The sequence below is a fragment of the Canis lupus genome, chromosome 31 (assembly GCF_048164855.1).
Source record: "Canis lupus baileyi chromosome 31, mCanLup2.hap1, whole genome shotgun sequence".
Taxonomy (NCBI): domain Eukaryota; kingdom Metazoa; phylum Chordata; class Mammalia; order Carnivora; family Canidae; genus Canis; species Canis lupus.
In genome coordinates this window covers 24,134,763-24,160,512 of record NC_132868.1, presented here as the reverse complement: position 1 = coordinate 24,160,512, position 25,750 = coordinate 24,134,763, and the positions used below count along the sequence as shown (strand labels likewise).

Here is a 25,750-nt window from a genome sequence, read left to right as displayed (position 1 = left end):
GGGACATAAATAGTGGACAAGGCTCTTTGGAAGCCTAACATTAGTCTAGCATCTACTCCAATAAAACTAAAGAGTCAGGTGAAAACCTCAAAAGGGCCTTCAGAGGTTCTGAGGGACTCCCAAGGCCACAATGATGAAAATGCTTTCTGTGACAAAGAGGTCCTTTTTCACTTAATCGTAACATAGCTTAAATGTATCAAAATGTAGGCACATTTCTCCATCAGAGCATAGTTAGTATCCAGAGGAGACATCGGGCATTCAGAAGATGGTATGGGATTATCTAGTATTATGTTATTCTATGCTATTGTATTGTTATATATTCAGCCCCATTGTTTTTTTTTTTCTAAGATTTTATTAATTTATTCATGAGAGACTCAGAGAGAGGCAGAGGGCTTCCTGTGGGGAGCCTGATGTAGGACTAAATCCCAGGATCCCTAGATCATGACCTGAGCCAAAGGCAGATCCTCAACCACTGAGCCACCCGAGTGCCCCCATTCAGCCCTATTGTTATGGGCTGAATTGTGTCCCCCAAATTCATATGTTGAATACCTAACCTTCAGTAATTCAGAATGTGACCATATGGAGATATTCTTGAAAGAGGTAATTGAGGTAAAATGAGTATGGTGGGCCCTAATCCAATATGACTGATGTGCTTATTAGAAGAGGAGATGAGGACAGAGATGAAGCAGGGGAGACCACATGAAGACATAAAAAGAAGACGGCCATCCACAAACCAAGGAGAAATAAATGAGAACAACTTTGCTGACACTGTGATCTTGGAATTCTAGCTTCCAGAGCTGAGGTAACACAAATTTCTGTTATTTAAGCCACCAGTCTGTGGTATTTTGTTTTAGTAGCCCTAGCAAACCATTGTACCTATTAAATAGTAGGACACTGTATAAAAAAAAAACAAAACCCACAATCCATAAGCTATATTTTTTTTTATGGGAATTTAAAAAAAACAAAGTAAGTCCTGGAAGTTAAAAGGGGACTTTGGGGAAAAAGGAGCCAAAGATCTAAGCCTTGAAATGATTATTCTTCAGAGGGAGCTGTTTTTTTTAAGTTTTTTTTTTCAGAGTAAAAACAATATTAATCTGCGGTAATACAAGACTAAGTAAAGGTATATTATAGAGTAGAATGCAAAATCTGCATGAACTTTCAAGATTAAACCAAGTGGATTTGAAAGAAATTTTGCAGGATTAGCGGGATACTTTCGATTATATTCTTAGATTCCCAGTGATAAGGTGTTTATTTGCTTTGTAGGGGAATTTTGGTGAAAAGGTTTGAAAGGTATTGTTCTAAAAACACTTTAGATATATCCCAAATTCTTTCTTCCGTAAGGCATCCCAAGGCTTTATTCTGTGCCAAGGACTTTGAAAGGTGGGTTCTGCTCTCCACCTTGCTCACTGTCTAGGGAAATTCTTGCCTCCAGGGGGCAGAAAGGCAGACAGGTTCTAATATGAGAGAAAAGGAACAAATAAACAAGGCTCCACCATTAGATAACCTCGGTATATGTCTGGGTTTGAAAAGGAACCCACTAATAGAAAAGTTCTCAGGAGCACAACCATTTTCTCTGCACACCTCTTTCAGGAAACCTCTGCTAAGCCACTGAGGTAAAGTGTAACTCTTTCTAGATGTTTCCTTCCCTTCCCCAGTTAGACAACAGATGCATCATCCAGATAAAAGCCCAGGAACTAAAGGGAAAAGGGAAAGTCACCACCAAGAATCAGGCTACCTTAACATGCAGGTATAGTTGCCCGTGTCATTGAGGAGGGTGGGTCGGAACCAGAGCACATCTTTCTCCTTACTAATGCGGTTGTCAGGGAGGCGGAAGTTAATTGGCTCCTCCAGGTCCCGGTCCTGCCTCGTCCAATACCAGATCAGAGTAAGGCCAGCTGAATGGGCTGTGCTGTAGTTGTATTTCAAGAAGTGTTCAAAGAGTGGGCACTTGATGCGAGCTGGCTCATCTTCAAACACTTGGATCTGCCTCATGGTATCTAGTCCCCAGTCATCGCAGCGTTCTGGAATAATCAAAAAGAAAGAAAAAGCCACGAGTCATCTCATCTTAAAAATCTGCAGGGAACACACCTTTTCAGAACATCCAATCTTTTCCAGGATCTCCCTTGTCTGGTCATGTTCAGTAACCTCTCTGTAATAACCGCATGGAATAGCAACCTGTGCTATGAAGAAATGATTTCTCCATCTTCCTACATCATCTTTTGATTACCTCTTGGGTAATGATTTGATCTGATAGCTTGATCCTATTGTATCCTATACAGCATGGGGAAGAATCTCACCTGAAAGAGAAGTCATGTGCTCTTTCCCTCCTCTGGAAGCAGAGGAGGTTCTAAGGAGAAAATTATAACTGAAAAGACAAGCTTCCAAGATTCTCCATCCTCCCCAGGTCTCCTGATTTGGGGGCTAGATCTGCCCAGGCACAGACATCATCACTGATTCATGAGCAAAACTATGTATGAACTAAATAAAATGAAGTTTGTCACTAAAGTTTATGGCTGTTTGTTAAGGCAACATATTTGTGGCAGCAGATAATTGAGAGAACAACTAAATTTGTGGCTACTTTAATTTTGATAAAAGCAAAGAATTTAAAGCTTTATGACTTGCAGAAGGATGTGTAAGCAATAAATCCCAAGTAAGTAACAGTTTTCTGAGAAATTTAACAGACTGGCTTTTCCAAGACTCAACAAATTGCTATTATTTATAATTGCTCTGCTTTTATTTAGAAACACGTTTTATTTTATTTATTTATTTGTTTGTTTGTTTATTTATTTATTTAGAAACACATTTTAAAATCCAATACGCAAAGAAAGAATTGGGAAGATAAGATGTTGTTCACACCAATACAAACATGATAGCAATTTTTTAAATAAAACATCTATCTTACCAGCTTCTTCAAATACATTTTCATTAAAGCTACAAAGTTGCAGAATCAGCTCATTCAGTTTGTAGGAAATTACAACCACAGTTTTTCAGATACATATGTCAGACTGAATATATGCAACCATTTTCACTCCTTTCTGAAACTCCACTAAAACTAAAATAATTTTTCAAGACATAACCCCAAGTAACAGCAAGAACAGGTGAGAAGACAGTGACAACATCAAAATTGACAAGCTGTAATGAGCTCAGCCCATTCAAACAGATAAATCCTAAACCAGCAAGTGAAAGATAGCTAGAGAACACCAATGTGCAATTCAGAGTACTGGGAAGACCCAGAAAGAACTGCCAGCCCCAAGATGAGGAATCACTAGTGCTATTCACCCAATATCTCCGGGTTCTCTTCCCAGGCAGAGCGTAAGAATGTACTCTTCTGCTCCTCAGAAGGAGAGGCCATGTGACTGACTTTGGCCAATAGGTTCTAGTGAGTGTCACGTGTTGATTATTTTAAGAGCTAGAGCATATTTTATCACACTCCTTTTTCTTCTGCCCTGGCAAATACAAAAGCACAAAGACTATGCCTCCTACAGCAATAGAAAAAACAAAAAACAAAAAAACAGAAGAGAACCATCAATTAAATAAGTCAATGAAAATAGACTTACACCACAAAAATGTTTTCTAAAATTGTGGAAAAGGGCAAGATCCTAAAAACTATAAGGCAGTACGAAAGGAGACACAAAAAATGATCACATACAAAAGATAGGAATCGGAATGGTTCTGGAAGTTGCCAAAACAAGACCAGAAACTAGCAGATAATGAAGCAATGTAGGTGAAGGGAATGATTTCCAACCTTGAAGCTAAACCCATGGAAACAATCAAGTGTGAAGGTGGCATCCTCAGACACATTAAGACTCAGTAATTTTCCTTCCCACATGCTCTTCATCAGGAGGCTTCTGAGGGATTTGTTGTTACAAAAATGAGAGGAAAAAAAAGCAAACTACAGGATCAAGGAAGAGAGGATCTAATTCAAGAGAGAGGGCAAGGAAATCCCCAGAATAACAATGAAGGAGATCCCAGGCTAACAGCTCTGCAGCAGGGTTTGGCGGTGAACCAGTGTAAGTAGAAGGGAATGGAAATCTCCAATTAAAAAAAATAATAATTGTAACTAATAAATTATCTGGTGAAATTAGCACTGTGGATAATTATGCTAAAAAGCAATTGTAAAGTACAAAAACACTTACCCAAAGATCCAAATCAAAGTAAGCATCTGAAGGCAAGGCAATTAATAACTTCCAAAAATAAGGAAGTAAACATAATCATAATTCATTAATATGTGAAGGCATATTAATTAATTGATTATTGATTCAACAAAATACTGTAACATTAGTATGTAGAGAGCAACAGATAGGGAAAGGCAAGGGGATGGCCATGTAAGACAGAAAAAGTCTCATTTACTAGAATTAAAAAGTAAACAAAATAATGCCCAGGGTTGACTAAATGAAAAATAACAATATACACAAATTGATTAGCAAAATATAGATAGGAAATGCCAGAAGAAATAAATAAAATACTTAAAAGTGGTGGCTCCTGAAGATGAGAGCTAATAGGTGTGACCAAAGTTCAGGCAGAAAGAATTATCTTTGTATATGCCTTTTAGTATATTGGTGTTAAAAAAAAAATCTCTGTGAATGATCTGCTGTGAATATCATTAAAATAATAATTAGGGAGAGAAAAAGGAAGGTAGGAAAGGAAGGGGGGCACATCTGGCACGCAACACAATTGGCAAAGCCATTCTCAGTGTTTAACCATCCTAATTGTATTTACTTTCTGTTAGAAAAAAAAGTCTCCATTTCATTTTTTAATTCCAAAATTTGTATCAATATGCTTTGGCATGACGGTCATTTCACTTTTGAATTATAATGTGATTGCCTAAAAGAAAAGGAAAACAAGAGGCATTTGGGCAGCTGAGGTGTCTGCAACTTCACCATTTTGTTGGTTATCTGAATCAAAGATGCTACCGCCTTCTGCATTGCATAAAAATATTCTTCTTGCTGTTCCTAAAGGTGCCTCTCTCATGAGCTCTGCACTGTTTGTCCAAATTTGGATGATGGTCAAGGTAAGGCAATTAAATGAAAATGATCCTTCTCCCTGCAGCCCTATTCTCTAATATATCTCAATTTGGATCGCCCCAACTTGGGCCAGGCGACAGCAGTGTCACGCCATGGTTCTCTTAACAGGAACACTGGTAAACTGAAGAGAAAGAGGAAGCCCTTCTGTGGGTTAATGGTACTTTGATTAAAGGAGACTTCCTGACACCAATATTACAAATTGTCACTTTGTTTGGTCCCTGGAGGTCTTTACAGTCCTGGGAATGATTCATAGTAAGAGAGATGATAAGTGACAGGTCAATTTTTCTTGTGTAAAAGTAGGAGAACGCACAGTTGAAAAGGGGGATGAACAGAGAGCCAGTGTGACATCTCAACCACAAGCTAGTGTGACATCTCACCAATTTAGGAAGGATGAAATGGAACTTTGGTGACCACGAGGGCAGGTGTGGCTGAGACTGGCTAAGCGTCCATGAACCCTGGTCTCCCTTGGCCCATGTGGAGACTGCATACACATCCTTAGCAACTGAACTGGGCCATTTGATTTGGTTCTGGCCAATGAATGAGGCCAGAAATGGTTTAATGTGAAGCACCCAGCATAATCTCTGAGCTTTCTCCTGGCCTTGCATGGAGACCCTGAGGGCCAGAAAAGCTTGAATAGGGTAGCCTCACAAGAGGAAAGGAGCCTGGATCCCTGCCACCACTTGGAGCAGGTTAAGTGAAAAATCAACTTCTCTGGTGTTAAATCACTGAGATTTGGGGGACACATCGTTATAGTAACTAGCATTTCCAATCTTGACTATTAAAAGAAGGTAGAATTTTCTTTTCATAACATAACTCGATAGACCAAGCACAGACACATTTTAAAATAGCATTTGTTAAACGCCCTTACATACTCAAGATTAAATACAGATCAATTACCAGGATTTTTGGCTGATTCCTGAGACTTAACATCATTTCAATAAATTTAAATGCAATTCATCTTAAAATGAAAAAGAAATCATTACACCTGCGAGGTATCTCCCTTACAGCAGGTTCCATGGGCCAAATAAACATATGTATAAAGTGAACCAGCCTCTTCTACAATAGGGCTTGAAAACACACATACCAATATTCCTAAACATTAGCCAGAAAAGGTATTATTATTATTATTTTTTTTTTTTTTTAAGTTTTTTCTTTGGGGTATTTGCCCATTTGAAATTTGTTTCTGTGAGTTTTTAAGTCTCCCTCGCCAGCCACCTGAGGGTGTTTTGTCAGAGCTTTTTAAATTAGTCAATGAACAAATAAAAATAAAATCTATGGCAACAGGCTGGAGTGTCATGTAATACCAAATTAATTATATGATTCACCACAGGCCTCAGCCGAAGAAAAGACTGGGGAAAAGGCTGTTATGCAAATAGATTTGTCTCTAATAACAGCAAAGGGAATTCAGCAAATTATTGGCACAGGGAATTACCTTTTTGTTTGGAGTGTCCCTTCTTATCCAGTTTACTCCACAGTGGAAGTCCTCTCTAAATTGGCCCCTCTACATGCGGAGCCACAAAATCATCATTTCCCTCAGCCAAAGGATTTCTTAAGGCTGAGGCTTGGTGGTACAGAGGACTAATGGAATGTGCACAGCCTCCCAAAGCCAAGTCACTGGAAAATCCAACCCACGCTCCTGACAGCAATTAGCATTTATATAGCAGGGTATACATTTTAACTAATTAATCTCACAACACCCTCTTGGGCTTTCATGCCCATTCCCACATTACATGCCAGGAAACGGAGACAGAGAGATTAATTGACTTACTTTTGCCTGAGTGGTAGCACAAATAAAAGCTGCCTGAACATAGATCTAGGATGCTTGTCCCAAATCTACGCTCACACATTCAAAGCAAGATATTTCCCACAGGAAAGCTATTCGTATATTTGTATGTATTAAATATTCATTCAGAACCTGCCGTGAGCAAGGCACTGTGCCCGGTGCTGGGATAGAGAGACATGGAGACATAAAAACTCAGGGAGCTCAGGTATAGAAAAGAAAGAGGAAAAAGATTTAAATATTGGAAGACCTGAGGCAGAATTACGTCCCATATGTAACTATATGCCACGGACCCCTTATTTGACGTATCACCTTGGACAAAATGCTTCTCCTCTCAGACTCAGTTTCTGCATGTATGACATGCCTGCCTTAGAGTGTTGAATGAGGATTAAAGGGCCCAGTAGAATGAAAGGAGCTCAGTACATATTAGGCTAAGATTGCATAATAAATCTGAATAGGTCCTTGCTTGTCAAGAAGTTGACAATCTTGAAAAAAAACAAAGACTAAGTGAAAATACCTGGTGGAATGAATCAACTATTATAATAAGCTTCTAAGTACGAGCATAGCAGTTATATGATTATATTACATTGCATTAGGTAGGGATGGAAATGGTAGTCCTGAGATCAGATTGTGATCAAAGCAATGCTTTTTTATCCTCAACTGTAACTCATTGCATTTTAAAAACTGCCCCATCAGTACATTCTAAGTAATCTTATCTAGGTCTGAGGGCAAAGGCTAAGTAGAATGGAAAGGCTGGTTTTATAATCCATTCTTATAGTTTTTGCTTAATGTTGTTTTTCTAGTGGTATGCGTGGCTTCCCAGGAAACGTCAGCCTGGGACAGTGATCCAGGGAGAATCCAAGGTGTGAGCAATGTTGAATGACCAGCATGATGACAAAGAGTAAGTCAACAAGGTAAGTGTGGGCAAGTATCTGAGGCAAGATCTAGGAGTGCCAGACCCTGAAACATTAGCAGGAACCCCGATAGAAGAGGCATGTGGCACCGAGCACAGAGCATTACCGTGGAGGATAACAGAGGTGATCAAAGGCGGGCTTTGATACCTTATGGCTTTGTTGATTCATTTAAAAACTACAGATTGAGTACCCTGCCATGTGGCAAGTGCTAAAGTAGATGCTCAGAATATGCTAGTGAACAAAGCACAGGTCTCGTGGAGCTCACCTTCTAACACAGGAAGGCTGACAATAAATAGCTAACACAGCAAGTAAATAGATAGTATACCAGAAGATAAGTCAATGGAACAAAGAAGCACATAAAACACGGTAAGAGGGATCAGGAATGAGGGAGGGGGAAGATGGAAGAAGGAGGAGCATGCAATTTGAAAGAGGGTTGTCAGGCTAAGTCCCTCACCCATTATGAACCTCAGCTTCCCAAACCAGAAATCCAAGCTCATACTACAGAGTAGTTATGAAAAATGAATGAGCCTAAAGCATAAAGTACTATAGCAACTGTGAAGTTCTATACACCTATTAGTCACAATTAATCTGTGGAATGCCATTTTCTTGCCTAGGAGGAGACTGCTAGACATGTCCCATTTAGCACGTCTGCACACTCCCTTTCTTCAAAAGTATGAGAATTTTCCTCCAGGTACATAGCCGTTCAGAATAAAGGCTGCCTTTCCCAAGCTTTCCTCTCAATGGGACGTGCTCAGGTGACAAAGTTCTGACCAATGGCATGTGTTTGAAATTTCATGCAATAAATTCCACAAACTGTTCTTGAGAGGTGCTGGTGTCTTCCTTTGTTTCCTATGCTCCTCCTACCATCTCATTTCTCTCATCCTACTACTTGGAACGTGGATGCTACATCATGGGCCATAAGAACAGGGCCCACACCCAACAAATGGTGGAATGGCAAAGTGAAAGGAGTAACATAAGGTGCTGCCTTACTAGGCCTGAATTCTCTAGCTCTAGATTTTACATGAGAAATAAACTTCTATATATCCTTGCTACTCCGAGTGTGGTCCCCAAGCCACCAGCACCATCAGCCTCCTGAGAGCTCGTCAGAACTGCAAATCTGCCCCACCCAGATTAGCTGAATCAGAATCTACAGTTTAACAAGATCCTCAGCTTCGTCCTAAGCATATTAACATTAGCTATGTATTAGTTTAAACCACTGTTGTTTTGTGTCTCCTTATTCAGAACTGGAAATCATACTAAAGGATAACAATGTCTTGTTTCATCTGTTAAAGTTGGCAGGTCGTTGAACAATTTTTGAGGTATCTATACCCTGTAAGTCTATGTCTCTTTGATTCTTTACATTTAAAATATATATAATGAGTGGGAAATATCAGAAAGGGAGACAGAACATGAGAGACTCCTAACTCTGGGAAATGAACTAGGGGGGGTGGAAGGGGAGGTGGGCGGGGGGTGGGGGTGCTTGGTGACGGGCACTGAGGCGGGCACTTGATGGGATGAGCACTGGGTGTTATTCTATATGTTGGAAAATTGAACACCAATAAAAAATAAATTTATAAAAAAATAAATAAAATATATATTCTTTTCTCTCTTTTTTAAAGATCATATTTATTCATTCATGAGAGACACACAGAGAGAGGCAGAGACACAGGAAGAAGGAGAAGCAGGTTCGCTGCAGGGAGCCTAATGCGGAACTCGATCCCAGGACCCCGGGGTCACGACCTGAGCCAAAGGCAGACACTCAACCTCTGAGCCATTCAGGTGTCCTCATATATTCTTTACTTGTCCTTCAATGGAAAAATATTTAAAATACCAGGCTATTTTTCTAGCAATGTTCTATAGTAAACAACCAGTTTTTTTAAAAATCTACCAACTACATTTCCTAGAGTATGCTATAAGTAGAAAAATATACCATTAAAACATAATTTTTATTGAAGGGAGAGCTACTCAAGCAAAAGTCTGGAAAATGTTTCCAAAATTCTGTGGTTGTCAACTAAGCTATCAAAAGAAGAGAAAGAAGTTAGGGGTGGGGGAGGAAGAGTTGGAGGGCTGTGAGCATCCATCAGACATCCTCACGTCGCTTGTGCTGTTCAACAACACAGGGCTAATAACTCGGCAGATGGTTTTCCTGGACCAGATAATTAGACATACCTCACTCCCACCGAAAAAGGGAGTTTTCCTGATTGAGTAATTTGAAGGAAATAAGAAATAGCCCTGAGCAGATAATGAGATTTGCCAGATAAGGAAAGAATGCCAAATTCAGAAAGCTGGTTGACGGGGGGCCCAGAGTGGGGGATCCACAAGAAACAGCTTCAATTTTGCAGGTGTCATTAGAGTTCGTTCCTAGAACATGTTTTATTTCCAACTGTGTGTTGCTCCTCTCTGCAGCACTGGACATTCATCTTCACACTGTCCTAAAGACTGCTACTTGCTATCAATTACAAGGGATGGGTCTGGCCGGCTTAAAAAAATATATAAAAAATTATATATATATTATATATATAATATATATGGAGAAAATAATTAACCAGGCAAATGGGAAAATAAATAAAATAATGAAAAGGAAGAGATAAAAAAGGAAAATGAACTCTCACTGATGCAAAAACCAAATCTATGACGTTTAAGTTCCAAACACACATGGTTGTAGGCGATACTTAAGAGTTACAAAACCAAATTATCTAAAGGATGTCTGAGAGTTGGAATATTCCAGAGCCTAATTATCGTTGCAGGGCCAGTACACCTGGATCTCTGATCTGTTGGGTTTTCATGCAATCTCTGTCATGTGGAGATTCCTCTCTGAGTTCGGGAACAGGAGTACCATGAAAAGTTTGCCTCCTGGCAGAGGATGTGAGGAAAAACCCCAGGGCCTCCAGAGAATTTTCCAGCCCCTAGATCGAGAGGAACTAAGAAAGGTCTGCAGGCTCTTTCTTGTCTCCATGAAGTCAGTTCACAACTGGTTTTCGAAGCTCCAATAAAAAGACCCTTAATCATGGTGTGTTAATGTCCAAGAAGGGTCCAACAGCCCCCCCTTCCTGCTGCTGTGCACTATGAGGAAGAACATGAAGTAGCATCATCTAATAGCCACCTACAAAAGGTTCTGCTTCTCTCATCAAAGTTGCAGCAGGGGTTAGCAGGCTAAAAAGTGGATTCTGGGTGTGCCACCTCTGTACCATGGTTCCATTATTTTCTTTTAAAAAAATTCACTGTAATGAGCATCATCATGCGGCTAAAGGGAATGATTTTCTTTGCAGGGCTGTTGTGAAAATAAATAAACTGGCTTATGTCAAGAGTGGCACAGTACACTGGGGAAACTCTAAGCAGTCATTAGCTAGTTGTTGTTGTTGTTTTTTAATGCCCCCCCACCAAGAAATCTTTTCTAATCTATTATTAAGATGTAAAGATCCAATTACCATTCTCATATAATAATCAAGCAGCTTTTGCCTATTTTCATTATTACATAATATTAATTCAGGGCCCTATGAGTGCTAGCGGCTATAAACAAAATGTAGGGAAAAACATGGTCTCTGCCTTCAGATTTCCATTCACAAAACAGATCATTGGCATTGGAAGTAAAGGTATCCCACACGTTATCAAAGAATCCCAGAACATTCGGATCTTAGATCTGGCATAGTGTCCATTGGCAATAGAATAGCTCGTAATAGCCCATACCACAGATGAGTGAATGAAGCTAAAAATAAAAACAGGTCGGGATCCCTGGGTGGCGCAGCGGTTTAGCGCCTGCCTTTGGCCCAGGGCGCGATCCTGGAGACCCAGGATTGAATCCCACGTCGGGCTCCCGGTGCATGGAGCCTGCTTCTCCCTCTGCCTGTGTCTCTGCCTCTCTCTCTCTCTGTGACTATCATAAGTAAATAAATAAAAAAAAAAAAGAAAATAAAAAAAAATAAAAATAAAAACAGGTCTATGACATGGGCCAACAATCTATGATAGAGATGGGGAGGACCAAACCAAGTCTCTTCTATTCTGAAATGACTTTCCGTTGGTACAAAGTAGCTAGTCTCTGGAGTCTGACAATCCTAGTTCAAATCCTTGTCCTGTCACTTCCTAGCCACGTGAGTGCTTGCAAGTAAGTTAAATGTTCCCATGTGTCAAGAAGGCTGATTTGATGATTAGAGACAGTGCTTTTAAAGTATTTAGCAGAGAGCTGTTCAGTGGTCCTCACTATTATTAATATAACATTCCTTTCTTAATTTCAAACTGAGTATGGCCAATTTCAAACTGAATGTGCCCCCCAAAATGTTAACATTTAACCTATGGGGGCTTACCACTAACAGTGTTCAAGGGCATTAGACTATGAGGCAATTTTAAAAATATTTAGAACAACCCTTTCATTTTACAAACAGGGCAACTAAGCCCAGAGAGCTAACTTGATAAATGACATTGAGCTCACGAGTGGCAAGTACAGAATCACTTCTTTTCAATCCAAATGTCATGTCCTTTTCTACTACATCATCTGGGTAAAATATATATTCCAAATACATATCTGCAGAAACACTCCCAGTCGGATCGGGAATATGAATAGTACAGTATTATATTCCTCTTCAAAGCAGAGGATCAAATAGGCAAAAAAAATAAATAAATAAATAAATAAATAAAGCCAAACCTCAGAATACTGGAGCAAATAATATTAATAGTGGACCATAGAAGATAACTTTGCATGCATTCTGTGTGATCAAGCCACACAGTTATTCTCTTCCTCCCTCTCATTCTACAGGTAAAAACGCTAATATGTGGATCTTGTCCTTGAGGTTGAAAACAAAGGAGGTGGTCATATGGACCATACTTTAGGCACCCAGAAAGAAGGATCCTGTTTCTTAAAGTGTAATATGTAATTTATAATAAAACACAAAGCCAATGAAAGCTCCTACCACATAGAAGTGTTGGCAGGGGTAAAAAATAAAAGTCATACACTAAAATACCACATGCTCAAGTGCACAGTATGAACTTGATAAATTTTATCCACAACTATTATGTTTTTACTGATGAGGGAATTAAGACCTAGAAAAATAAACAGCAAGGAAAATGAATTCTTATTCATTTCTTATTCATTCAGGTGTTTTTGTTTGTGGGTTTTAATTGCATTTTACCAGAGACAGGGACAGAAATCACAAAATTAAGATTTGAGTCCTAAAATGCAGAAGGTGTGGACTGACTTAATTAGTGAAGATAGCTAGCGCAATCACTTTTCCCCTCAATCACGTGATGGAAATATAAAGCCCTCTAGGTACTCAATGGGTCTTTGCACCCTCCATCCCCACATCTGACTTCTCAACTGGAGGTTCAGGAAGGCTTGTTCAGTGAAAGGACATGAAGGGATGTACTCAATTAGGAGCTATACGGTTCCTCTGCTTCAAGACTTGCAGCCGTATTCTACACACAACTACAAAGCCACAGGAAAAGCACATCTTGTGAGCCTTGCCAGCAACCTCCCCAGCAATTCTCAGGAAAATTGCCTGGAGTAAAAGGGCGTTTGAGATCTTCATCACTTGCCAGGAAGAGACACAGGCTACAATCCTGCCACTGCATTTAAGAGAAGCATCACCTGTGAAATGCCAGTACAGTCTCATTCAATATTAATAATGTGTCAAGCATGTAGATTTTTCTTGAGGGCTGGTAGTGACAAGCAGAAGACAAAAAATTCTGAGAGGAAATCAGGTGAAGCAAACATCAGAAGCCAAGAGCATAAGCAATGGGGTTTGGGGAGATGTCTGGCCGTGAACGATGAAGAATCCACAAGGGAGGAGTTCTGAGTGGCTGGGTTTTCAGTGGCAACTCAGCTAACGAACAGTGTCAGTTCCTAAGGGGAGGAACAGGTCCTGGGAAGACAAAGGCCAAGATATGACCATGGTTCCCATTTCTAAATATTTAAGTGTCCTATAGTACACTTTGTACCTTAGAAAACTGCTACACATTGGAACTGGAAGGAGGCCTTCTGAATCACCCAGCAACATGACACATCATACAGATTAGACTCTGAGCCCAGAGGGGTGAAGGAGAGCCTGAGGGAAAGCAGCAGAGGTGGGATGAAACCTTCTTGGTTCCTAGTTATTTGCCCTGTGTCACATGTAACTTTTTGTCTGTACAACCAACTATGAAAGAGAGTTTCACTGCACTCACATCAGTCCGCTTCTCTTTTCCCCCAGTATGTCACAGGTTGAATTTTAATTTTTTAATTTTTAATTTTTAAAAAGATTTTGTTTATTTATTCATGAGACACACACACACACACACACACACACACACACAGAGGCAGACATAGGCAGAGGGAGAAGCAGACTCCCTGTGGTGAGCCCCATGTGGGACTCGATCCCAGGATCCTAGGATCACAGCCTGAGCCAAAGACAGATGCTTAACCACTGAGACATTCAGGTGCCCCAGAGGTTGAATTTTTATACCTATATTTACATTCAATTTGTTTGTTTTTAAGTACAATTAATACACAATCAACTCACTATAATCTTAAAGTTAAAGACATTTGCTTCTACTATATTTAGTGTTGAAGAGAAAGGGGAAACCTCAGATGAACTTTTCTGAACTCCAGAGCTCTTACAGTTTAGGAAGCAAAACAGGAGAAGAAACTTTTCACATATGGAGTAAAAGCAGTTTAAGGAAATCAAAATGTAGAATGGCTTCTATACTATCCTTCCAATTGTTAGCCCTCTTTCCTCTGACACACATGTTCCCTCTCCATACTTGCCCACAGGCGCCATACACCACTGGTCTGCCATTGGAAAAAAAAAAAAAAAGCAAAACAATTACTAGAAAGTAGAAAAATGACAGTAAGAGAAATTGGTTCAAAATCAGGAAAGGGGTCTACTGTCACTGCCACAATGCACAATGGCTTTTAGGAGCTTCATGGTACAAGTAAAGCTGTCCAGGTCTATATATCTCTGAAAGTACATGTTTATTCAGGTATAAATCCCAAGGCAAAACTGTTCAGTCCAGAATGTTCATCTCTAGGCATTTTCAGCCTCCCAATGCTATAGTTCCCTGCCTTTTGGAGAAATTGAGAATTAAGGTGGCTGATAAGAAACGCAGCTTATTGTTTCCATACTCTGAGAGGCAAGAAAATGTTCCAAACTCATCACTTAAAAATCATTGCCTTCTTCACTCTATCATATCCCATCCAAGATTACAAATCCATAACTGTTTTTTTAAGATTTTATTTATTTAAACAGAGAGAGAGAAAGAAAGAGAGAACACAAATAGGGGGAGTAGCAGAGGGAAGGAGAAGCAAGCTCTATGCTAAGCAAGGAGCCCAACATGGAGCTCGACCCCAGGACCCTGGGATCATGACCTGAGCTGAAGGCAGACGTTTAATGACTGAGCCATCAAGGCACACCACAAATCCATAACTGTTAACAGAACCCACAATAATTTATATTTTACCTGGCAGTTTTAGACACATTATATTCTTTGATCACAGAAGGAGGCATTGTTGCCTCCATTTTGGAGTTTGGAAAGAGAGGCTCAGGAATGATTTGAGAAAGTCATGGTGCTAGTGGGCAGCAGAGCTCTCTGAATCCAGAACCAGTAACCCTCCCAGAGTCAGTCCTTTCTTCATTAACCCTCTTAGGCTCTCTGGTATGATGCTTAGTCCTTTGGTTTCCAGTTTAGAAACCTTATATATAATCTCTTCCCTCAATTCTTCCCACTTACATTGATTCTTTATGCTAACAAATGTCTCAAACCATGTTCTTTCCTTCTGTCTTATACCAAACTAGCTACTGAGCTTCTCTTTGAATATAGGGATGCAATTTCAGAAAGATCTCTTTAAACCTCCCTGACACTAACTATAGTTCCTGAGGTACATTTTGCAGTATCCTCCATAGAGAATAATAAGATAGGGTCAGGAGACCTAAATTCTTGTTCTACGTCTGTCAGTGTGACCACCATTAGTAGTAGTAGTACCACACCCACCACCTAATAGGCAATGCTTCCTATATGCCAGGTATTAAGTAATATATTTTTATGATCTCTTTCAATTCTCATAACCACTCTTTCAGATAGTTTTATTATTGTCCCCATTTAATAAATGAGGATTGTGAGTCTTAGGTAAGAGAAAGAATATCCACATGACTACACAGAGTTAAATTAATTAAACAAGGAGACCATTAGACTGAGGTGGTTTTAATGCCTTAGCAGACTACCTAAGCAAACCAAAGTCTAAGCCTATAATGCCTCAAGGTCAAAAAATCAAAACACCAGGAAATTGATCACAGTCAACTAGACTTTCTCAGCTAATGCAACTGCTTCAGCTGTAGTCAACCGAACAATTTTCTTGCTTTGCTCCTGCCTCTTCTCTATAAAAGTCTTGCCCCCAGTTCCTGTTGGTGGAGTGCTCTCAACCACTTCCAGTTTGGTGCTGCCTTTTTCAAATTGATATTTGCTCAAATAAATTCAACATTTTTAATATGTCTAAGTTTATCTTTTAACCATAGGAAGTATGTGAGAGAGGATTCTCACACAGGTCTGCCTCATTCCAGAGTCTAAAATTTAACCCTGACTGTAACCAAGTAATTTCTCTTTTCTTGTGCCCAGAATTTTCATGTATAATATGTAAGAAGGTAAAAAAAACAATGATCTCTAATCTCTACAGGATAATGGGCTTATAATAATAGTGAATTTCAGGAATGTTTCCTAGCCTGAATCTTAAAATTGTAAAATCAAGGCAGTTTTTCAGGGAAAACACTGGAGTTGCGGTGGGTGGGCACTAGTTAATATAAAGTGGAACAAACTGGGTCTCTTTAATGAGGAGCATAAAATCCTTGATTAGCAGTTCCCAGCATCAGAAGGCACATGTCACAGCCAAGAGGCAATGGGGCAGATCACATCTGTCTGAATTAGAGTGTCATTATCTAGTCATGTTTCCAATGGAGGCTCTGAAGCTATCTTCAACACTCAACTTTCCCTCACAACACCCACTTTCAAAAAGCAGAGAAGTCAAAAATGTCAGCTTGTCCTCGAAGGCAGCTCCCTCAGGCATTAGCTGCCTCTGTCTTATTAAGTATAGTCAGGCATGACTCAGCTCCTCCATCAACTGTCTGCGAAGGAGAACATTTCACGCTGGTAGAAAATCACCTTAAGCAGAAATATGAAAGCATTTAAGGTACCCAATTAGAGCTGCATTGCTTATTACTCAAAATCAAATCATCCTTTTCTTATCCTCGACAGGAGAGCCTAATCACCACCAGTAGGGAAACAAAACTACAGTTGCTTAGAACACATAAGATGACCCCGTCACCTCCAGTTACAACGATCAGCCACTCAGACATCTCTTCTGTCTGGGTCACAAAGAAAGGTGACCTGTGGGTTATGGTGTGTCCTTCAATCAATCAACCCTCTGTGAGAACCTACTACACACAACAGTGTATACTGTGCGGTTTCCATGGGAAGGACAAAGAGACAAGGAAGACGTGGTCTCCCATCTCAAAGATCTCACCATCTAGAGAGGGCGCACAGACATTCACAATGCAAACAAAATAAAGTAAATGTTAAAAAGAAAAAAGATGTAGCATGTCACAAGAGGCTGGAAGGAGTTCTTATTTCAGACTATGAGAGGTGGGAAGTTCAAGGAAATCTTCACAGAAGAGATGGCATCTGAATTAAGCCTGAAAAATGAAAAGAATGTGTGCTGACAGATACAAGGGATAGAACCAGGCTGATAGAACAAGGTTGGCAAAGGCACAGAGTGTGCGGGGGCTGTGAGGAACCCGTCAGTCAGCTGGGGCTGGATTACAGGGTGTGTGATGTCAGAGCAGAGCCTGAGAGTGGGACACTAGGGTTAATATTCGGGGAAGGGTTCATACTTTATCTTGGTGGCAATCGGGAATCACTGGTGGTCCTGGAAGAATGAAGGGACACATATTAATTACAACTAGGGCAGAGATAAAGACGGATTGGTAAATATATTTGTACCCTGAGGCTGTCTGATGGGTCATACACGTGTGCAATTCCACATGAGTTGAGAATGGAATTTCTCTATCTACTTGTTATCTCTGCCTTTACTTGTACAAACCACAAATGAAGACAAAAGAGACCATTACAGCAACCTGGGCAGGAGGGAGTAGGGAGGCAGTGAAGCTGATCACTTCCACGGGGGTCCTTTGGCTCTACAGTTGCTGGAGTGAGTTGAGGACTGTGATTTATCAAGGTGAGAAAGACATTGCTGTTCCCTCTCCATCTCCCAACCCCCATCATCAACACTGATAATACATGGGGTTATAGAGGGGGGCAGCCACTTTATTAGAGTTTCCAAAATTTAATTATCCAGAACCTTTATTGTTTCTCTCTTGAGCCTATCCTCAAAGTATTTTAATAACCAGAAACTTCAATGAATGCCAGTGCTCTGTAGTGCAGCATACTATGTATACATCCATTATGGCACACAGAACACCGATCCACAGTTACAGATGTTTCAATGCCTGGATTCTCCTTCCAACTACCTAGGACTTCTTATTAACAGGACAATTGTCCTTTTCATCATTATGGCCCCATTGTGCCCAAAAAAGTCAAAAAACTCTGTAAACATTCTGAGCAGAGAAGAGAATAGTGGTAGATCTGATGATGGCTCTGGGAACAGGATTTTTAAACTACTTGAAAAATTAAAGGTCAGCAAAGATAAGCCGCAAATGAGAAGAAAGTATTTTTAAATTACATATCTGATAAAGGACTTATACCCAGGTTAAATAAAAATAAATATCTTCTCCTTCAAAAAGAAGATAATTTGAAAAGGGACAAAAGATTTCAATAAATATTTTATCAAAGAAGATATACAGAGATCAAATAAGCCTATAAAAACATATCCCAAATCATTAGTTGCAAATTAAAAATTACACAAAATACCATTCCATACTTACTAGAATGGTTAATATTTTAAAAATGGAAAATATCATGTTGTGGCGAGGATACACAGCAGCTGAAACTCTCACTCATTGCTGATGGGAATGCACAATGAAATACAAGCACTTTGCAAAACAGCTTAACATTTTCGTATTAAGTTAAACATCCACTAACAGTACGACCTACCAATATTAGTTCTAGGTATTTACCCAAGAGAAATGAAAACTCATGTCCAGGCATAAAAGGCCTATACACAGATGTTTATAGCAGACTTAATCATAATTGACAAAACTTTAAAGCAGCCAAACGAACTTTAGCTAGTGAATGAATAAACAAACTGTGATATATCTATACAACGGAATACCACTCAGTGACCAGAAATGAACTTCTGATACACTAGATAATATGAACACATCTCAAATACATTATGCTAAGTGAAAGAACTTCAGTACCGTATGATTCCATCTAAATGACATTCTGGATAAGGCATGATTGTAGGAACATAAGAAAGATCAGTGATTGGGAGGGGCTTGGAGTTTGGGAAGGTTGACTGTTCAGTAGAAGCATGAGAGAAATTTGGGAACTTTTGTATATCTCAAGTACAGCAGTTTTATGCAGCTGTAAGCATTTGCCCAAATTCAGAGGCTCCATACACCAAAAACTGAATTATACCATATGTAAATTAAAAGAGTAAATTTAAAAAATAAATTCTAAAGAGCTAAGAGTTGTGTAGAATAAAAAATGGATCTAAATAATTCCAGCCTCTTGAGCAGAGATTGGCTTTACTTGCAATGTCTGGGTGGGGGTGGGAGGGGGTAAGCATTTGGTTACGAACTTATTCTGCACTGCCTTCACCCAACCATTTCCAAGGAGTCGAATCACATAAATCCTCCAAGACCCAACTCTATCACTACTGCTCTAGATATGACTGGCTTTCTCTTGCAACACTACTTCCTATCTTTCATAACTGTTATTTGAAGTTATGGCTCATCTCCTGCTAGATTGTGAGCTTAAAGATAGTGCTTGGATCCTGATTACCCAGCACAGTGTCCCAGCATACAGTGTGGTGGATATTTGTTTCAGATTGGGTACAATGAGGTAGCTCAGTGTAAAAGCAGAGACCAGTAACTGCGTACAGATAAAAGTCTACACTTCCTCAGAACTCCTGGACATACCTGGGAGTTCTCCACATCATGTTCACCCACAACAAATAATATCATAGCTGATGTAAAGACTGACATTTTAGCCAATTATTACATCTATTCATTCACTCCCTGGGTATTTAACTGAGCACCTAGTAAGTGCAAAGTCTTCTGCAAGGCACTAAAGATATAGAGGTGAATACAACTGTGCCTGTCCCAGTGGAGCTTTCATTCCAGGAAAGATGACAGAAATTAAATAACTAATTGACTAAGTCATTAAGTAAATAATTACAAATTGATAACTTAGATGCTATTGTAACAGGTACAATGAAAAAGAAGTACAGGGTAATATGAAAGAATATATAACAGGGAGATATATATCTCTCTGATGAACTGACTTTTGCACTGAGTGCTGTAGAATGTGAGGGACAAAGTTGAGAGTTGACTGTGTGATGGCCTTTGAAGTAGAAAGGCAACACTCTATGTGAATGTCTGAAAGTATCTCAGGAGACTTCATTGCCAGGTTCAAGAAAATGGAACACAAAGAGGTTATAGGGAGCAAGAGTGGAGAAGGAACAGACAGTTTGAAAGCAACTGCAGAAAAGTCAAGGCTTGGATGAAGATGATACTTAGAGAGAAGTGGACAAAGCTACATAAAAGAAAAGCTAAAATGGACTGATGAGAAGTGCAAAAAAAAAGAAAAAAGAAAAAAAGGAAAAAGGAAGAAAGGAAGGAAAGAAGGAGAAGAAAGAAAGAAGAAAGAAGAAAGAAAAGAAAGAAAAAGAAAGAAAGAAAGAAAGAAAAAGAAAGAAGAAAGAAAGAAAGAAAGAAAGAAAGAAAGAAAGAAAGAAAAAGAAAGAAAGAAGAAAGAAAGAAAGAAAGAAAAAAGAATTTGTTCAGAGGCTCTTGAACCTCAAATTTAAGTATCAATTATGGAACCTTAGAGGGCTAGGCTCAGAAAGAACTAGACAATTTTACAGATGAGGAAACAAGATTCAGGAAGGTTAAGTAACTTATCCAAGGTCACCCTGTAAAGTAGCAACAGAACTAAATCACAATATCAAGCTACTTTATGTTCCTTGTGTTATTTCTTATTTATATTTTTTGAAGTCCAAATCCAATCTCTACTTTATTCTGAAAAGAAACTAGAGATTATTATTCTTAATTTTTATTTTTTTTAATTTTTTATTTATTTATGATAATCAGAGAGAGAGAGAGAGAGAGAGGCAGAGACACAGGCAGAGGGAGAAGCAGGCTCCATGCACCGGGAGCCTGACGTGGGATTCAATCCCGGGTCTCCAGGATCGCGCCCTGGGCCAAAGGCAGGCGCCAAACCGCTGCGCCACCCAGGGATCCCCTATTATTCTTAATTTTTAAAGCAAGCACTGTGATGGTGGTGCCATCCACGGGGTATAGTCAATTAACAGAGACCCTAAGACATTTAGATTGAGATACAGGATATTGTAAATAGTATAAAGATAGGAACAGGACTGATTTTGTTCACCATTGTATCCTAATGCTTAGCAAGTGCCTGGCTCATCAAAATATCTCAATAAATCCCTGCTCAAAATAATGAATAAATACATTTTCTTTGCAATTATATTGAACAATACAAATCTCAACTGATTTACAGTCATCAAAGTCAAAATGAGTGGCAGAGAATCATGGGAGCTTAGACTAATTGTGAAGCAATTGGTTTTGAAGAATATGCTACTACTTGCCTTTGAATTCTTGGAAGGTTGATAAGTAAATAAACATCTGGAAAAAATGAAAACCCTTCTGGGCAAGAGTTTAATTACATTTGGAAATGTGTATTCTTGTGGGCCAACACCCAGCTTTGAATGCAAAAATCTCAATCCTAATCTAATACAGAGAACTAATTGGTGCCTATCCCTACACCAAGTGTCAAGTGCATAGTGTCAGTTTTAACATTCATCAACTGAGTTTCTGCTTACTTACTTGCTTTTGCTGATTACAGAAAACCTTTGAAGTATGTTATCTCACTGTATCTCCATAACAACTTTGTGATATTATCATCTTCATTTTATAGATAAGGACAGAGAATCACATGAAGCCAAGATTTGACTTGAGTCCAGAATTTTTTTCTCTGCATTATATGTTGTGAATTATTCAGGGCATTTTCAGACCCAGGACATTTTCTGAGCTCCCATAACAATAAAATTTAAATTCATTACACTGACAAAAAAGAAAATACTCAGCCGCTCCTCTCCTGGATAAGAGACTAATGGGCTGAGTCTTAGGAAGACCTCTGAATTCACCATGATGTTTTTGAGGTAATGCATTTTATCTTAAGGAGCCATTCTAATGGTGGCTGTACTATTGCACCCAACCTGAGACACATCTGCTATTCAAAACTTCAAAAAGGCTTTTACAATGTTAGATAGTTTGGCAGTATTTCAAAATGTTAAACATAGAATTACCATATGACTCAGCAATTCTCCTTCTAGGTATATACACAAGAGAAATGAAAACACATGCCCATACAAAAACGTGTACACAAATGTCCACAGCATTATTTATAATAACACTAAAAATGAAAACAATCTAAATGTCCATCAGTGATGAATGGATACACAATGGCATGTTATTTATCAATAAAAAATAATGAAGTACTACTACACACTACAACATGGATGTATGTTGAAAACTTAAGTGAAAACATTATGCTAAGCCAGTTACAAAAATCCACATACATGGACGCCTGGGTGGCTCAGAGGTTAAGTGCCTGCCTTCAGCTCAGGTCATGATCCTGGGATCGGATCTAGTCCCGTATTAGGCTTCCCACAGGGAGTCTGCTTCTCCCTCTGCCTGTGTCTCTGCCTCTCTCTCTTTCTGTGTCTCTCATGAATAAATTAATAAAATGTTTTTTAAAAATCCACATACAATATAATTCCATTTCTATGAAATGCCCAGAGTAGGCAAATCTATAGAGAATAGAAAGGAGCCTAGTGGTTGCCTGAGGCTGAAGTAATTGGGAGAAGGGATGGGGATTGGCAGCTAATGGATACGTTTTCTTCCTTGGGTGATGAATATGTTCTTAACTTAGGCTTAGGATGTAGTGATGGCCAGGCTAACATGACTGATTTCTCTTTTTTTTTTTTTTAATTTTATTTATTTTTTTATTTATGACAAAAAATAAATATGACTGGTTTCTGTTGCTCTCAACAAGTGGAGTCTTTAGAAAAAATATAAAATAAATGATGGCCTTAGTAGTGAAAGGGTTTGGAAACCCTATGTCTCCTAGGGAAAAGAATAGCGGGTTTGGGACTAGAAGACAAAGGCTGGAGAGTACTGGCTCCTCTGTCACTGTCTGCATGGCTCCATAGCTAAGTCTCCTAACTTCTCCAAGTCTCTGTTCCTTACCTGTGAAACAGAAATACGATACACTTTATTGCTATTCTGATGATCAATAATGCAAGCATTTTGAAACTATAAAACACTATAATATAAATTGCATTCACCACTATAATGCTTAGTTGATACAGTGATAATGTGAACTGTATCTGGTACATACTGTAAGCCTGGAACTACATGTGTTCATTTCATGGAGAAATGAAGAAAGCTGATAGGTGGAGGAAGCCATACTCATTTGTTTAACACATGTATAATCATGTCCACAGATGTTGAAATATTGACACGATGCTGAGTATACTCAGTAGTACTGATATCTTAAAAAAAAAAAACAGAAACAGAAAACTGCCTGTAATCAACAGAAATGTTTAAATGAGCTGATGAACTAGACAAGAATTAGTGTATATAGATATTTTGGGGGATTATCTAGCATAAGCAAACTTTGAAGCAAAGAAGTGGGGTGTCAATGATTTCAACTTCCAGTTTGGGTGCTTTTAAATGTTTGTTTTCTTTTTTTAAAAAGATTTTCATTTATTTATTTATTGACTAGAGACGCAAAGAGAGAGGCAGAAACATTGGCAGAGGGAAAAGCAGGCTCCCTGTGGAGAGCCCGATGTGGGACTGGATCCTAGGACCCCGGGACCATGCCCTGAGCCAAAGGCAGACGTTCGACCACTGAGCCACCCAGGCATCCCAAATGTTTACTGTCTTGAAATTCCATACCTAGCATAAATATCAGCCGTCATTATGATGCAGAAATTCAACAGTAATATCTCTTTTCCCTTACCAATCTCCAAACTTAGTAGCCTACCAAGGTCATTTCATGAACATTGAAATCATCACTGTGCTGGTGAGGTTATTAACAACCCAGTTTACAGGTAGAAACAAAGCGCTAATTTACCAACAGTATCTTGCAATTGTTCCTTATTCACCATCCTGAGAACTCCAATGGTTTAGGCCTTTGTTCTTCCTTCTAAAAATTAAGTTACTCTTTGTTTCTAATTATAAATATAATCAGATTGTAATATATTCAAATAATACATAAGATTATTTTAAGAGGGTGCAAATAAATTCAAACAAAATTCCATCTTTTAAAGATAATCACTGATAAGCCTTGGGTATATTCTCCCAAAGGTTTGCTACATATATGCACACATATATATATATACATATGCGCATGGTTGTGTGTAGATAAACCTTCTGGTGGGTGGGAGGGACCTGCTTTGTACAGTCTGCTTACCAACTGCCATGGGGCAAATACTCTTTATCAAGGTCAATTTCAAACTACAACAATTTACCAAAGGGTTCACAAAATTCCTAAAAACTGAACAAGTGGCTCTCATGAGCCAGCTGGTATGACCCTGCTCCAGGAAACAAGTGCCACAGTTTTTAAAGTTTGCAGACTACTCCTGCTGTATGGTACCTGTTTTTAAACAGAGATAATCTGTTATAAACTAACTTCCATATCGATAAATACAAAATTATACTTTTACTGTCACAACCGTATTCCCATGTTATTGATATAACAAATTATTGACGTATCCTCTACCAATGGATATTTTATAGTGTTTCCAATATTACCTACTTTAACAACTGTATGAAAAATAAAGTTGTGAATACATCTTGATGCACTTCGCTGCTTATTTCCATAGGATATATGTGTAGAAGTCTCATTACAAGGCCAAAGAGAGGCACTTTGGTGTTTCTAGAACAAATAGCCACAGTATCCTCCACAATGCCTGTTCCAAGTGCACTCTTGCCCACAGGGCGTACAAACAACACATCTGGTTGTTACCTCCCCACATCCTGACCAGTGCCAGGTAGGATTTGTTTTCTTTAACCACTGTCAAGGTAATGAGTGAAAAATGCTATCTAATTGTTGTTTTAATTCCATCTATCTTCTTATTCATGATCCTGAGCTTCTTTTTACGATGATCAATTTACTTTTACATTTTTTGAACTGCCTGAACTTCAAGTTAAAAATCTTTGCTCATTTTTCATAGAGTCTACTTCGTATTGGAAGGTTTTTTTGGTGTGTGTTCAAAAGCTCCTTAATGACATTAACCCTTTGCTATATCCTATATTTTCCAATTTTCCATTCATCCTTTAACTTATAATATTTTAATGCTACACTAATTTTGTCAATCTTTATGTAGTCAAACATGTCAAACCTTTACTGGCCCCCACCTTTGATGATCTACCTGGAAAGTCATTCTCTACTTCAACATTATGAAAAAGTCTGCATATATTTTCTTCTAGTACTTTTAGGATTTCACTTGTTTTTCACATTTAAATATTTCTTTCAACTGAGATTTGTTTGGGGTAGGAAAAATGTAAGAATGTAACTTTATTTTTAAGGAAATTATCCAAATGTTCTAGCATTTAAATATATCTTTTCCACTAACTCTGGATGCTACCTTGGGCAGCTGCCAGCTGCAGAGCTGGCTTCCTTTCTTTTCTGGATTCCCGGTTTCACTTCAATTTTGTCCTCTGAGGATTTCTTACCAACTCAGCAATTCAATTTAAAAAACATTTATTTTTAAATGCGGCATTTACAGCATAAGGGTTCTTTAGGAGACCTTGTCCACCATACTGAGAGTAACTGAAATCTTCTCCAATCTATTTCTCACATAGAAGCTA

At 38.8% G+C, this 25,750-nt stretch overlaps 1 protein-coding gene across 7 annotated transcripts in view; it reads right to left on the bottom strand.

Moving 5' to 3' along the window:
• Positions 1-25,750, bottom strand: part of IL1RAP (interleukin 1 receptor accessory protein) — a 127,981-nt gene that overhangs the window by 44,336 nt on the left and 57,895 nt on the right. For 6 of the 7 annotated variants that reach the window (XR_012021939.1, XR_012021938.1, XR_012021940.1 and 3 more), the window contains exon 3: positions 1,736-2,021. Coding sequence is in view for 4 of the 7 variants with exons in the window: in XM_072807838.1 (XP_072663939.1) it covers positions 1,736-2,021 (286 nt within the window). In the remaining 3 variants the exon portion in view is untranslated. Of the gene's footprint in view, positions 1-1,735; positions 2,022-8,172; positions 8,256-25,750 lie in introns of those variants that run through there. The other variant, XM_072807840.1, reaches the window with a different exon arrangement.